This window comes from Mytilus californianus, unplaced genomic scaffold, assembly GCF_021869535.1.
Source record: "Mytilus californianus isolate M0D057914Y unplaced genomic scaffold, xbMytCali1.0.p SCAF_15, whole genome shotgun sequence".
Lineage (NCBI taxonomy): Eukaryota > Metazoa > Mollusca > Bivalvia > Mytilida > Mytilidae > Mytilus > Mytilus californianus.
The window spans coordinates 2,284,508-2,298,664 of record NW_026262637.1 but is presented as its reverse complement, the minus strand read 5'-3'; the positions used below and the strand labels follow the sequence as shown (position 1 = coordinate 2,298,664).

At 32.5% G+C, this 14,157-nt stretch overlaps 1 protein-coding gene across 1 annotated transcript in view; it reads right to left on the bottom strand.

Annotated features, from left to right (window-relative positions):
- Positions 1-14,157, bottom strand: part of LOC127725185 (centrosomal protein of 290 kDa-like) — a 68,504-nt gene that overhangs the window by 37,366 nt on the left and 16,981 nt on the right. The window contains exons 18-29 of the mRNA XM_052232030.1: positions 12,505-12,560; positions 11,860-12,024; positions 11,188-11,340; positions 10,690-10,815; positions 9,925-10,017; positions 9,162-9,311; positions 8,521-8,601; positions 5,099-5,272; positions 4,237-4,348; positions 2,796-2,995; positions 908-968; positions 456-553 (exon numbers count right to left, since the gene is read on the bottom strand). Of these exons, the coding sequence (XP_052087990.1) occupies positions 456-553; positions 908-968; positions 2,796-2,995; positions 4,237-4,348; positions 5,099-5,272; positions 8,521-8,601; positions 9,162-9,311; positions 9,925-10,017; positions 10,690-10,815; positions 11,188-11,340; positions 11,860-12,024; positions 12,505-12,560 (1,469 nt within the window). The remainder of the gene's footprint in view (positions 1-455; positions 554-907; positions 969-2,795; positions 2,996-4,236; positions 4,349-5,098; positions 5,273-8,520; positions 8,602-9,161; positions 9,312-9,924; positions 10,018-10,689; positions 10,816-11,187; positions 11,341-11,859; positions 12,025-12,504; positions 12,561-14,157) is intronic.

The following is a 14,157-nucleotide window of genomic DNA, read 5'->3' as shown; positions in this document are numbered from 1 at the left end:
TGATATATATTTTGTATTGTCTATTGTAGAAGACCTGTGCTATCATGCAGATGTTCTTTTGATTTTTTGTGTTGTTGGGTTGCTGGCTCCATGACATGTACCCCACCTTTTGTTCTTATTGTACATTATCTATAAAAAAATATTTTCTTTTTCTTTCTCTTTCTTAGGATTTTTTGTTTTGTTTGATCTATAGTTTGTTAAGTGTGGGATGACAAAGGCTTATGTTTACTTTTACTATTAGAATGTTATTTCATTTTGTTGTCCTAAATTCTCTTTTCCTATTATTTAGAAGGATGTATTATCTTCTCTCTCATTTCAATTCTTAAAACACTATTTTTTCTTTAATTTGATAGAAAGATGGTTTTTTTTATTCTTTAAACCACTATTGTACCTTTAATTTAGAGATTTAAACCACTATTGTAACTTTAATTTAGAGATTTAAACCACTATTGTACCTTTAATTTAGAGATTTCTTGTTTGAGTTTGATTTCTTCCTCCTCCAGTGATGATATTTTCTTCCTGTCTGCATCACTGACCTCCTTTGTTACAGAATCTACAAACATACAGCGATAATAACTATCTTGTTTCATCATTACATTTGTGATGGAGAGACCTTGCCTTGTGTGCCTTCGTATATACCTATTAAATTTTCACTTACACAATATATACAGCAGAAAATTCTCATAATCATTAACTAAAAAAATTATCTAATTATAACAACTTTTCTGTGAAATCTTGATTTCAAATACACACTTCATTGTTAGCTTGTCATAATTTTTTTTTATGCCTGAAAATCTTCAAATACATCACTGGAATCTCCTTATCTAATCAGAAATTTCTATATGTGTTTACTTTATTAGTGAGGACTTTAATGATGCTAGTTCTTCTTGCTGCTATTTTCACTTACTTGTAAGTTCATCTCTTAATTCTCTTTCAATCTTCTGAAGTTCAAGGTTAGACTTGGTTATCTGAAATATTAAACAGAAGATTTCAAACAATAATATCTGAGAAATAAATGATAGATTCTGACATTTTCCTTTTTACTGATATTTTTAAAATGCATACCATGTGGAGAGGAAATAGGATATCAGTGGTCATTATTACATAATCAGTTATGATGTATAATGCATTATATATTTCCAATCTTGGTCTGATCCACATATTAGTTCACCAGTCTATGCCATGTTTCCAGTTTTTGTATCAGAGCTTGGTAATATGTAAGTTTCTAAAAATTCTTTTCTAATATTGACATATTAATATATACTGTTTAAATTTCATTTCTTTTTATCCTTATAACTTGTTCAGCCCTGCTCTACTGACCTCAGAAAATATTTTTTGTGAAGTCTTCAAGTCTTCTTTTTTGTTAAGATTTTTATTTGTCTCCTTTATAAATCTATGTACTCCATACATTGAAGCTTGTGTGACCTTATACTTTACTGACATCAGAGGATATCACCTTCAATCTTACATTCTAAAGGTAACCCTCGGACTTCTGACCTCTAATGATATTAAGGACATTGCTTTGTCCTACTTACCTGAGAGAATTTCTCTTCCAAATCTTTATTCCTCTCTTCCAGATTATGTAGGATATATTTCTGTTGTTCATACATTCTAACAGTTACCCTCTGACTTCTGTCCTCTAATGATATTAAGGACATTGCTTTGTCCTACTTACCTGAGAGAATTTCTCTTCCAAATCTTTATTCCTCTCTTCCAGATTATGTAGGATAGATTTCTGTTGTTCATACATTCTAACAGTTACCCTCTGACTTCTGTCCTCTAATGATATTAAGGACAGTGTTTTGTCCTTCTTACCTGAGAGAATTTCTCTTCCAAATCTTTATTCCTCTCTTTCAGATTATGCAGGATAGATTTCTGTTGTTCATACATTCTAACAGTTACCCTCTGACTTCTGTCCTCTAATGATATTAAGGACAGTGTTTTGTCCAACTTACCTGAGAGAATTTCTCTTCCAAATCTTTATTCCTCTCTTTCAGATTATGCAGGATAGATTTCTGTTGTTCATACATTCTAACAGTTACCCTCTGACTTCTGTCCTCTAATGATATTAAGGACAGTGTTTTGTCCAACTTACCTGAGAGAATTTCTCTTCCAAATCTTTATTCCTCTCTTCCAGATTATGTAGGATAGATTTCTGTTGTTCATACATTCTAACAGTTACCCTCTGACTTCTGTCCTCTAATGATATTAAGGACAGTGTTTTGTCCTTCTTACCTGAGAGAATTTCTCTTCCAAATCTTTATTCCTCTCTTTCAGATTATGCAGGATAGATTTCTGTTGTTCATACATTCTAACAGTTACCCTCTGACTTCTGTCCTCTAATGATATTAAGGACAGTGTTTTGTCCAACTTACCTGAGAGAATTTCTCTTCCAAATCTTTATTCCTCTCTTTCAGATTATGCAGGATAGATTTCTGTTGTTCATACATTCTAACAGTTACCCTCTGACTTCTGTCCTCTAATGATATTAAGGACAGTGTTTTGTCCTTCCTACCTGAGAGAATTTCTCTTCCAAATCTTTATTCCTCTCTTCCAGATTATGTAGGATAGATTTCTGTTGTTCATACATTCTAACAGTTACCCTCTGACTTCTGTCCTCTAATGATATTAAGGACAGTGTTTTGTCCTACTTACCTGAGAGAATTTCTCTTCCAAATCTTTATTCCTCTCTTCCAGATTATGTAGGATAGATTTCTGTTGTTCATACATTCTAACAGTTACCCTCTGACTTCTGTCCTCTAATGATATTAAGGACAGTGTTTTGTCCTACTTACCTGAGAGAATTTCTCTTCCAAATCTTTATTCCTCTCTTCCAGATTATGCAGGATAGATTTCTGTTGTTCATACATTCTAACAGCATGTTCTGCTCTCTGTCTCTCGTTCAGTTCCTTCATTTCTAATGTTGTGATCTTTTTAGATATCGTAATAGCATCACCATCAGTAATACCTTTGATATCAGTTCCATCTGTCACACCTGTAAAATCAATTAAATCATATATATGGAAATATACTGTGAAATGGAAATTTGAAAGTGGTTAAATTTTCTTTAATTTGAAATTATGTTAAAATTAAGAAAATATGCTCATATTTTATTTTATCTTGAAGAAAGATCCAAATGAGAAACAAGAAAAATATAAAGCTGAAACCTTGCAAACAGGTTTGGCCCTTGAAATCATAAAGTATAAATTCAGGAAAATAAACCACTTATAAAGGTTGAAACAAGAACATTGTATCTTAATGGCATATAGTTAACAATATTTTTCCTTCACACTGATTGCTTAATGACCTTGCTTTTCCCGTCACTAGTGTTTACTTCTCCTATGAAGGTCTTCTACAGCAGCCTCTAACCACCCCCACCCCTCCCACCTTGGCAGTGTATGACCTCATTTTCTTGTGATGGTTTTCCCATCACTAGTTTTTACCTCTCCACTGAAGGTCTTCTAATGCAGCCTCTAACCCACAACCCCCAGAGGTGTATGAGCTCACATGATTGTGATACTTTTCCCATCACTGGTTTTTACCTCTCCTATGAAGGTCTTCTAATGCAGCCTCTAACCCCAACCCCCAGAGGTGTATAACCTCACATGATTGTGATACTTTTCCCGAACACTGGTTTTTACCTCTCCTATGAAGGTCTTCTTATGCAGCCTCTAACCCCAACCCCCAGAGGTGTATGACCTCACATGATTGTGATACTTTTCCCATCACTGGTTTTTACCTCTCCTATGAAGGTCTTCTAATGCAGCCTCTAACCCCCAACCCCCAGAGGTGTATGACCTCACATGATTGTGATACTTTTCCCCATCACTGGTTTTTACCTCTCCTATGAAGGTCTTCTAATGCAGCCTCTAACCCCCAACCCCCAGAGGTGTATGACCTCACATGATTGTGATACTTTTCCCCATCACTGGTTTTTACCTCTCCTATGAAGGTCTTCAAATGCAGCCTCTAACCCCCAACCCCCAGAGGTGTATGACCTCACATGATTGTGATACTTTTCCCATCACTGGTTTTTACCTCTTCTAGGAAGGTCTTCTTATGCAGCCTCTAACCCCCAACCCCCAGAGGTGTATGACCTCACATGATTGTGATACTTTTCCCATCACTGGTTTTTACCTCTCCTATGAAGGTCTTCTAATGCAGCCTCTAACCCCCAACCCCCAGAGGTGTATGACCTCACATGATTGTGATACTTTTCCCATCAGTGGTTTTTACCTCTCCTATGAAGGTCTTCTAATGCAGCCTCTAAAGCATGTAACTTTTCCTTCTCTGTTTCTAATGTCCTCCTCAGAGAATCGTTATCTTCTGCTTGTCTCTTCACTTCCTCCTGTTAAAAGTAGTAAACAAAACTATCAAATTACAAAGATCCGAAACTATCAAAGGTAAATACCTTCATTATTAGATAAATACACAACTGCTGTTGAAGGAATCAAAGAGTAAGAGCGCTACAAATGCAACTGTCGCAAAGTCAATGTGTTTGTGTTACTAGATTTCATCCTTATCATATATAAAAGAGATTACACCAGACAGGAGACTATGTGGATCAAATTCAGAATAGACTATTGACAGTTGATTTTACACTACTTCAGATCATATAGGGAAAAGTGATTTTTCTCTTTTTGAAACTGATAGGGAGAAGTGGTGAAACTTAAAAGAGAAGTGCTTGTTTGCTCATTGCACTATAATGTTTGGTTCTTGTCTCTCATCAATATGATTAAGTTGAACATACATACACTATAGGAGACCTGAATAAATAAATAGTCGTTGGTTTGCTGTCTCATTTCTTGTATACCCCAATTCTCTTTTACTTCATACCTTAATGTATCTGGTATGTTAACATTTACATCAACTTCAAAAGCCTAGAAACTGAATCAATATTAATGGTTACTTTGGTGATACAAGTTATTCTTAATTCTTTAGTCAAATGGAGATCCAGGTGAGCTCACCAATACACCTACCTGATTATTACCAATTGAAGACATGTAAAAATAGATAAATACTTTACTTTCAATTTATGGATCTTAAAGGCAGATAACAAACACGGTGCTTACACTAAGAAAAACATTTAATAATTTACCTCAAGACCTGTAAGTGCCTCAGCCTTAGAGACTAATGAATTTCCTTTCTCCAGGTGATCTCTGTACTTTTCTGTCACTTCATGTAACTTTTTATTGGTTCTGTCGAGCTCAGATACAGGTATGGAGTCTTCCAACGCTTTCTGTAGTGCTGCTATCTTAAAGGTTGCCATGTCCTATAATAGAATAATACTGATTTCCTGTAGACATACACGTATAAAATATTCAATGAACAGTTTAAAAAACTAAAAGCTATATGATAGTTAAAGAATGTTAAATCACAACTCATTTCAAAAGTTCTTGTGGCGGTCACCATTTTCACCAGGCAACAAGTAATCATTAAAGGGTTTATTTCAACTATGTGCACATTCCCAAACAGTTACTTTGTTTATGCAATTTCCTGCTGGAAAAGGGGGTTATATAAATATTACAATTGCAAATTCTCAATTCTTATTTTGCCTATGTATACACAATTTTTCCAATGTAAAAAAGATGTATCTCTTGGTGTTTATTTTATGAGTGGTAACTATAGTAAAATATAATATTAGTTTTTGTTCAATGCTGACATTTAATCAAACTCACTTTATATCTAATAAACAGCTGCGCTATGAGCGCATGATACGCCCGTAACTTTTTCAAAGAATAAAGTTCAATAACTTCTCAATGTCATATCAGAAATTTATGAAAAACTAAAGGGAGGTTATCTTAATAGATAAAAAACCTATCACCAAAGTTTCATGAAAACTGCTCAAAGCACATTAAAGATATTGTCTGAAAACTAGAAAATCTTTTTTATGAATAACATCCCATAACTCGGTAACGTAAAATCTGAAATTTATAAAAATCGAAAGGGAGCTCATGTCAATAGATATAAACAATTCACCAAAGTTTCTTGCAAATTGGTGAGAAAGGGTTTTTGAGTTATTGTCCGAAAACTGGAAAATCACCCTTTTTTAATGAATAACCCAATAACTCGGAAACGTAAAATCTAAAATTTATAAAAAAACGGAAGAGAGCTCACGTCAATACAGGGTTCACCACAGAATGAAAATCAAGGGTGGGATAGAAAGTTCATCAAATCAGAGATTTTGTGTTGCGTTGTGGAATCGATTCCTTGTGCATTAATTATTAATCATGTATTTGTCATATATATAGCTAATTTGGAAAGGGGGTTCTCACACAGATTTTGTAGTTGGTCCTATTAGTGGTCACCACACTTGTAGGAACATATTAAACAGGGAGAGTAAACACCTGATGTGGATTCCCAGATTGCAGGAGTATTCTGACCAATTTTATCTAAATTGTCTTATGGAAAACCACATGGTAAAAAGGTCTAAAAAGAAAAAGAAATTAATAATAAAAAAAATATTCAGTCACAGAATTTCAGTCATTTCAACCAATTTAAGCCTATCTAGCAGTTTATAAAATCATATGTGTTATGTAGAATTTTATTAAATTAACTCCCCTATTTTCCAATACAATTATGTAAAGGAATTATATATCCATTTTACTCTTTTCTTACTTTAAATGAGTTTTAAGATAAGGAAACTCTTATCCCAGATCTAACTGTCTAAAATTACCAGACTGGTATTCCCCAGTATTTTCCCGCCTAAGAGATCATGTGACATTGTTGTCAACAAAAGGACCATGTCATGTGGTCAGGGAATCCATTTGTTTTCTGGATTACTGCTTTAACTAATCTAGTTAGGATATAAACATTCCATTTAAGGTATAGTCAAACATGCATTTATAAAATAACTAGTTTGCAAACAAGTTTTACTTTTCAAATTGAAGAAACTGGGTCATGATCGTTCATTGGTTGTTACCTTGTTCAACCACGCCAGACCATGTAAATAATATAATCATTGTCAGTGTACATCCCTTGAGGCAATTAACAATAATTCGACTTCTTAATTGCCACTGACATGATAATTGGATTAGGGATATCTGAAATCTAACTTCAATCTATTGAATTTTCAAGTGTGGTGGACAATAAAATAAGCATGGCACTGGGAATTTTAACTTGGTGCTAGAAATTTAAGCGTGGCGCACGGCCATCCTTAAATAGGTTGTGGTGATCCCTGCAATAGATATAAACAATTCACCAAAGTTTCATGCAAATTAGTTAAAGCGTTTTTGAGTTTTTGCTGACATGTTGACGACGGACGGACGGACGGACGGAAGGACAGACAGATGGATGGACGGACAACGGTATATCATAATATGTCCCGTAAACACGTGCTCGTAAACATGCATAAAAAAATGTATTTTTACAATTGTCTATAAGATCTAAAAGCTAGATAAAAATCACACTAAATAGAAAAATCAAAGTTACTTCCCTTGTGAATTTAATTATTCACTTTATATAAAATTAAGTTTAAATTCTATAATTGTTATTCTACAAATAACTTAATTGAATTGTAATCATTATCTTTATATGATTTTGAATCAGTTGAACACTGAGGTACATATTACATATAATATTGCAAAAGATGTGCTGAGATATGTAAATATTTCAAACTTTCGATTTTTAATCTATAAAAAAAAGCAACATATAAATAGAAGCCAAGAACAACATCTAGTGGAGTTCAGTTAACTATGGCTCCAACACCTGGAAAGTGGTGATGGTTCCTAAAAACTTTCTCATTAAGGAAGTTTAAGCCAAGGTTATAAGTGATCTTCGTTTTGGGTGAAACAAGAATGAGCATAGCATTTGTGATTTTGCAGATACTCTTAATCTGCATTATTCTGTTTTTAGATGACACGACTTAATAATTATGCAAAAATAAACAACTCATATTAGAAAACATCTTTTAGTTTACATTTTTTTAAAGAGCAAATGAATACAAAAGAATATAGTAAAACAAAATTTCCCAACTGTATTTGTCCAAAAATATCTAATCAATTTCTAAAGCACCTGCATCACTGCATCTACATACCAGTTTGTTATATTACAGGTCAATATAGAACAAAATACTTGTGATGAATTTGAAAAGACCAAATCTGATTCTCTTTATAAGGCAAAAGAAACTAGTGTGTAGGATATGCGATTTGAAAATCAGTAGATTAAGTAATTTGAACTTGCTTTCAGTAACTGCAAGCATTCTTTGATCAGTATCGTTCAATATTGTTTATAATACTTAAAAGGATAACAGGAATTACCAAAAAATACTGGACAGTTCAACAGACTACATGAACCACCAAGTCCTGACTTCTCTGAATAAGTAGACGTACAATCAAACACAAACAACAACAAACAACTGCGGAACTATTTTTTGTACAAGATATTTTTTTTAACTCTGTATACTATCATTATTTTGAGATTATGTTGGACAAAATATATTGGTGTTTGAACGTAAATGTATGCCTACATACTGCTACAGCTGTTAAAGGTTAAGCCAATCTCTTTCATACATGAATTTACCTTATATCTCTGTAAGTATCCCATCCTTTCTGCTACAGCTGTTTCAACAGAAGCCATGTCATTCTTATATCGATTTATGTCCTGAAACAGATTAACAGTAAAATAAATCAGTTATTTGTAAAAAAAAAAAAAGAACTCTTGTCTCAAAAATTTTCATTTGCTTTTATCTTTTAGTTCATATATTCAAAGCTGAAAATATTGAGATAAAGAAACTTTATCTGTATTAGACTTCAAAGATCATTAAAGTGTTCAAACATTCAGTTGCAATTCACCAATTCAGAATCTAAAGGTCTGTGGAAATTTTCATTGTTCATTCACCAAAAAGAAAATGATTTATGCCATTGGTTGGATAACCATTGTTTAGGATGTTATTGACCTATGATACATTATAACTGTTAGACAAACAGCTTAACTTAACTTCCTCTTAGCCAATTACATCAGTGACAGCTCTCAGTTTAAAGATAGCTCTTGTAGAATTAGAATAAAATGATAATTTGCCATTAATATTGCTTATAGAGTAATCCTCTGTGCTATGATCTTCCAAAATGTATAATATGGATATAAATAACTTTGTTGAACATTAACTCCTCCTGATGAGTGTTCTAAATACAAACTTAAAATATGGATTATCTTCCCCTTACCTTCCTGAGTTGTCCCTCCACTTCCTCTGAGGTATTGTACCTCCTGGTCAGTGCTTTCTCATTCACACGTAATACAGTGATTCTCCGTGTCATGTCTGACAGCCTCCTCCTAACTTCTGTGTCATCTTTAGATAATGTATCAATTAACCGCTATTGAAAAACAATTAAGAAATTTGAGACCAAAGTACAGGATGAATAAATGGGGAATGTGTCCATGGGACACAGATGATGCCCCCGCTTGCATATCATATAAAGTTATAAAGGGGCATAACTCTAGAACAGTTAAAGTGACACCACCAAAATTCAAACTTGATCTGTGTTTTGTGGTAATAAGCATTGTGTATAAGTTTCATAACATTTGGTTGAGGCAAACTAAAGCTAGAGAACGGAAACCAACTTTGGGACGTACAGATAAAACTTAATGCCCCCTCCGCTATGGCTGGGGCATAACAAACCAGAATCTTGTCATTTCTACCAACAAAAGAATGAATCAGCAAATGGTAAAGGATTCCTTTAAAACACACAGCAGATATAAAATGTGTGAAAGTCTATATTGTAGAAACATTTAATTTTGCTGTTTCCCATTCAAAAGTTGCTGCTGGATAACAAATTATGTCATTCTGGTCTTCTGTTCAATATAGCATGAATAAAACAAAAAAAATCCTCTAAAACAGTTGCTAAGTTTGATGAATTGAAATAAAACAGTGTATAATATGAATAAGCATAAAACATGCTGACTGAACAGTACATTTAGATATCTTACATCAAATTCCTGTATTTTAACTCTATCTTCTTCTCTCTCTCCTTCAACTTTGGCCAATTTTTCTTTTATCTTCTGTGTTTCTTCTTCCCATTCCTGAAATAATAAATAATAAAATATCCAAATTTAAACATATGGGAGAGTATAAATATATCCCTTATTAATGATCAGCTGATAATATGGGGTAAAAGGAAAGCATTCTTGGGCTGCATCCCCAAACATGGCTAACCCTGCCACATTCTGTATGTGCCTATCGCAAGTCAGAGCTGTACTTCATATTTGTTTATCAATTGTTGAATTGTACTTCGATCAGGCCTTTAGTTTACTCTTTTGATTTGCTTAACATTTGTCATTTTGGAGCCTTTTATAGCTTGCTATGCAGCATGTGTTTTCATCATTGTTGAAGGCCTTACAGTGACCTATAGTTGCTCATAACCACATCATTTTTACTCTGGTGGAGATTTGTCACATTAGAAATCATACCACATCTTATCTATTTTAATATTGGTTATATTTTCAAAAGTGTACAACAATGGAAATAATTGATCTCAGGTAAAGGAATAACACCAATTAATTTAATGTGTACAAACAATGAAAATACCACTAGCCATGGACAATTTTGGCAATTGGTCAAAATCAAATCTGCACTAAAGATATTTTATAGAATAACTCTATGTACTACATGACTTTGTAAATATATAGTAGGATGAAATCTTTTTTCTTTTTATTTTTGGCTCTTCCAAAAAAAAGTGTTTTTTTACTAATTACCTTTTTATCTTTGAGATAATCATGATAAACAAGTCCCTGTTGGTGCCTCATTACAGCAAACTTTCTCTTGTAATTCTCCAGGGAATTCTCCATTTCTTTCATTGACTGCTCCTTTATTGACAGTTCCTTAAAACATTAAGTTTACTTGATAAACTGAATTATAGTTTACTATTATACAATTATTACTTTTTTAATGTAGTTTTTTGCATAAAGAAATGTAATGACAATCAATAAAAAAAAACTGTAGGAAAAAGTAAAATACTTTATTTGTTTTGAGGTTTTTGCTTAGTTCATCAGTTATCTCAATATAAGTTGTATCCTGTTCAAATAAGAAACTTAATTTCTAGACTTATAATATACAAAAAAAGTTGAGTTGCTAATATTTAGATATAACTTGGCATTATTTAATGATATTCTTTGTTGAGATTCACTGCTGTCAAACTTCCAATGACATATTAATATAATGTTGTTTATATACTTAATCACCACTTAACATACCTGTAGTGTAACTATTAAGTGTTCATTAATACTAGCAATGACCTCTGCACTTGTTGTTGCCATGGAATCAGGGAGTGGCATTGTTTGGAACACACCTCCTGGACCGCCTCCAGATTCTACAGCTATCTTTAAATCAGCTTCCAACTTCTCAATCTAATAATATATCAATAATTAATCTTGTTGTATAATCTATTTGAGAAAAGCTCATTCTTAAAAACTGAAAAAAAAACAATAAATAGGTAAATTCTTTCCACAATGAATTAGTTCCTTTTAATTCTCAATTCTGAATATGAAACTTTTATATGAATTTGGCACTATAATATCCAGATTCCTGGACTAATTTTGGTAAGAAATATAAAGAACATTTTAAGAAGGTATGTGGATGTTCCGTGGCTCTTTAGAACGATTTTTTGCCATGACAAATAATATTTCAATTTTTCAACAAAATGTTTATTAAAACATGTAAATAGCTTTCGAATAAGAGTTCACAGATACCTTTGTTTTGTATCTGGTGTAGTGACTATACAAAGCAAATAAAGATGATCCTACCTTGTCTGCAGTACAACTGTTGTGATTAGCTCCCCTGGTTAATATTGCATTTAGACACACAGTTTATATGAAAATTTACTGTGACATTAAAATTTCAAGTTTTTTTTACCACAAAATTTATACCTTCTCTATAGCTTTTTGTGTCTCCAATTTAGCTTTACTTGTCTCTATTCTTGTCTGTTTAAGTTCATTTCTCAGTTCCTCATTCCTTCCCTGTAAGTTATCGACTTGTGCCTTCAGAAACAGAGATGTATCATAGTTTCCAAGAAGATTCTTTGCTTCTATTGCCTGTTAAGAGAAATGATTCATGTTTATTCATTCTTTTTAACTATATTCATATTTTATACAGATAATACACCTTACAATACAATTAACACAAAATATCATCATTCACAAATTTCATTTTTTTCCTAAATTGAAGTTGATATATTTAAGGTAACAGATAATCTATTAAATGTTGTATTTCACTAAAATATAACATAAATGTGTATACATCTGAAACCAAAAACACACAAATTTATTTGGTGTTTACAAAGTTTTTCAGACAAATCAGAGGTTTAATAAAGTCCTGTTGAACATGTTTGCATATTCATCCTGATTTTTATCAAGTGGTCAACTATGTTACAGAATCTGTAAATCTTAACAATGTGATTCTAATGTTGGAAGGTAAAATCAATGACAAAACACACACTTAAGTCACAAATTGTGTTATACAGTCAATATTTCATAAACAATTAATCTACAAAGCATTCAAATAAAAAGACTTACAGCTAACATTTTCTCCAAGGTAGGGAACTGCATTTGTGTTTCTACCTCTCCTTTTTCTGAAAAAAACCCCACCAAAACAACAGTTATTTGAAATCATGTCTAAAATAGAATAACAGACTGTATAGACTGTGAAGATTGTGTATATAAATATACGAGAAACATCAGTAAATGGTTTATTGACAAATAAACACCCACAAATATTCAAATCTTCTATGTCGTCTAGTATGAGGACACTTTCAAAAACACTTGCATTGAATTTCTATGGGTTTTGGGGTCTATCAGCCTATTCCATGAAACATTCATGGGACCCAGTATTTTGAAAATATAAGTGAAATTCTAAGATTGCCTTTTTTGATGGTTACCCCAATTTCAAAGTTTTCCCTGGGTACTGATCAACTGTTCTTACATAATATGGTAAACAATCTGAAAAAAAGAGCATTTAAGTACTCCATATAATATTTCTGGAACAACCATGATTTTGTATTGTTTAACAATACACAAACAATGTACCCATATATTGAAATGTATTTCATGAAGTAAGAAAAATTAAATTTTATTAAAAATACTTTTAAAGTGTGTACTATCTGTTTCACATATTGTTTGACACCTAAATTTCTATACAATCACATACCCGGTGAATATGTTTCGAGATTTTCTATACAATCACATACCAAGTGAATATGTTTTGAGATTTTCTATACAATCACATACCAAGTGAATATGTTTTTACATTTTCTATACAATCAAGTACCAGGTGAATACGCTTTGAGATTTTCTATACAATCACATACCCAGTGAATATGACATAGCACCTAAATTACTACACAATCACATACCCAGTGAATATGTTTTAAAATGTTCTATACAATCACATACCCGGTGAATATGTTTTGAGATTTTCTATACAATCACATACCCGGTGAATATGTTTTGAGATTTTCTACACAATCACCTACCCGGTGAATGTTTTGAGATTTTCTACACAATCACATACCCAGTGAATATGTTTTCAGATTTTCTATACAATCACATACTTAGTGAATATGTTTTGAGATTTTCTATACAATCACATACCCGGTAAATATGACATAGCACCTAAATTACAACACAATCACATACTGTAAATTCAGAAACTATTGCGATGTTTTTATTATTGCGAAAAATGCGACAGGGTTAGTTATAATCGCAATAATTTAAACTCTCATTTTGAAATTTTTTATATATATTAAACAGGATTTTTCTCAATATCGCAAAAATTAAAATCGCATTTTAGTCTTAAATGACAAAGTCGCAATAATAAATGCACGCAATAATTTCTGAATTTACAGTACCCAGTGAATACGTTTTGAAATTTTCTATACAATCACATACCCGGTGAATATGTTTTGAGATTTTCTACACAATCACATACCCAGTGAATATGTTTTGAGATTGTCTACACAATCACATACCTGGTGAATATGTTTGAGATTTTCTTCACAATCACATACCCGGTGAATACGTTTTGAGATTTCCTATACAATAACATACCGGTGAATATGTTTTGAGATTTTCTATACAATCACATACCCGGTGAATACGTTTTGAGATTTTCTACACAATCACATACCCGGTGAATACGTTTTGAGATTTTCTACACAATCACATACCCGG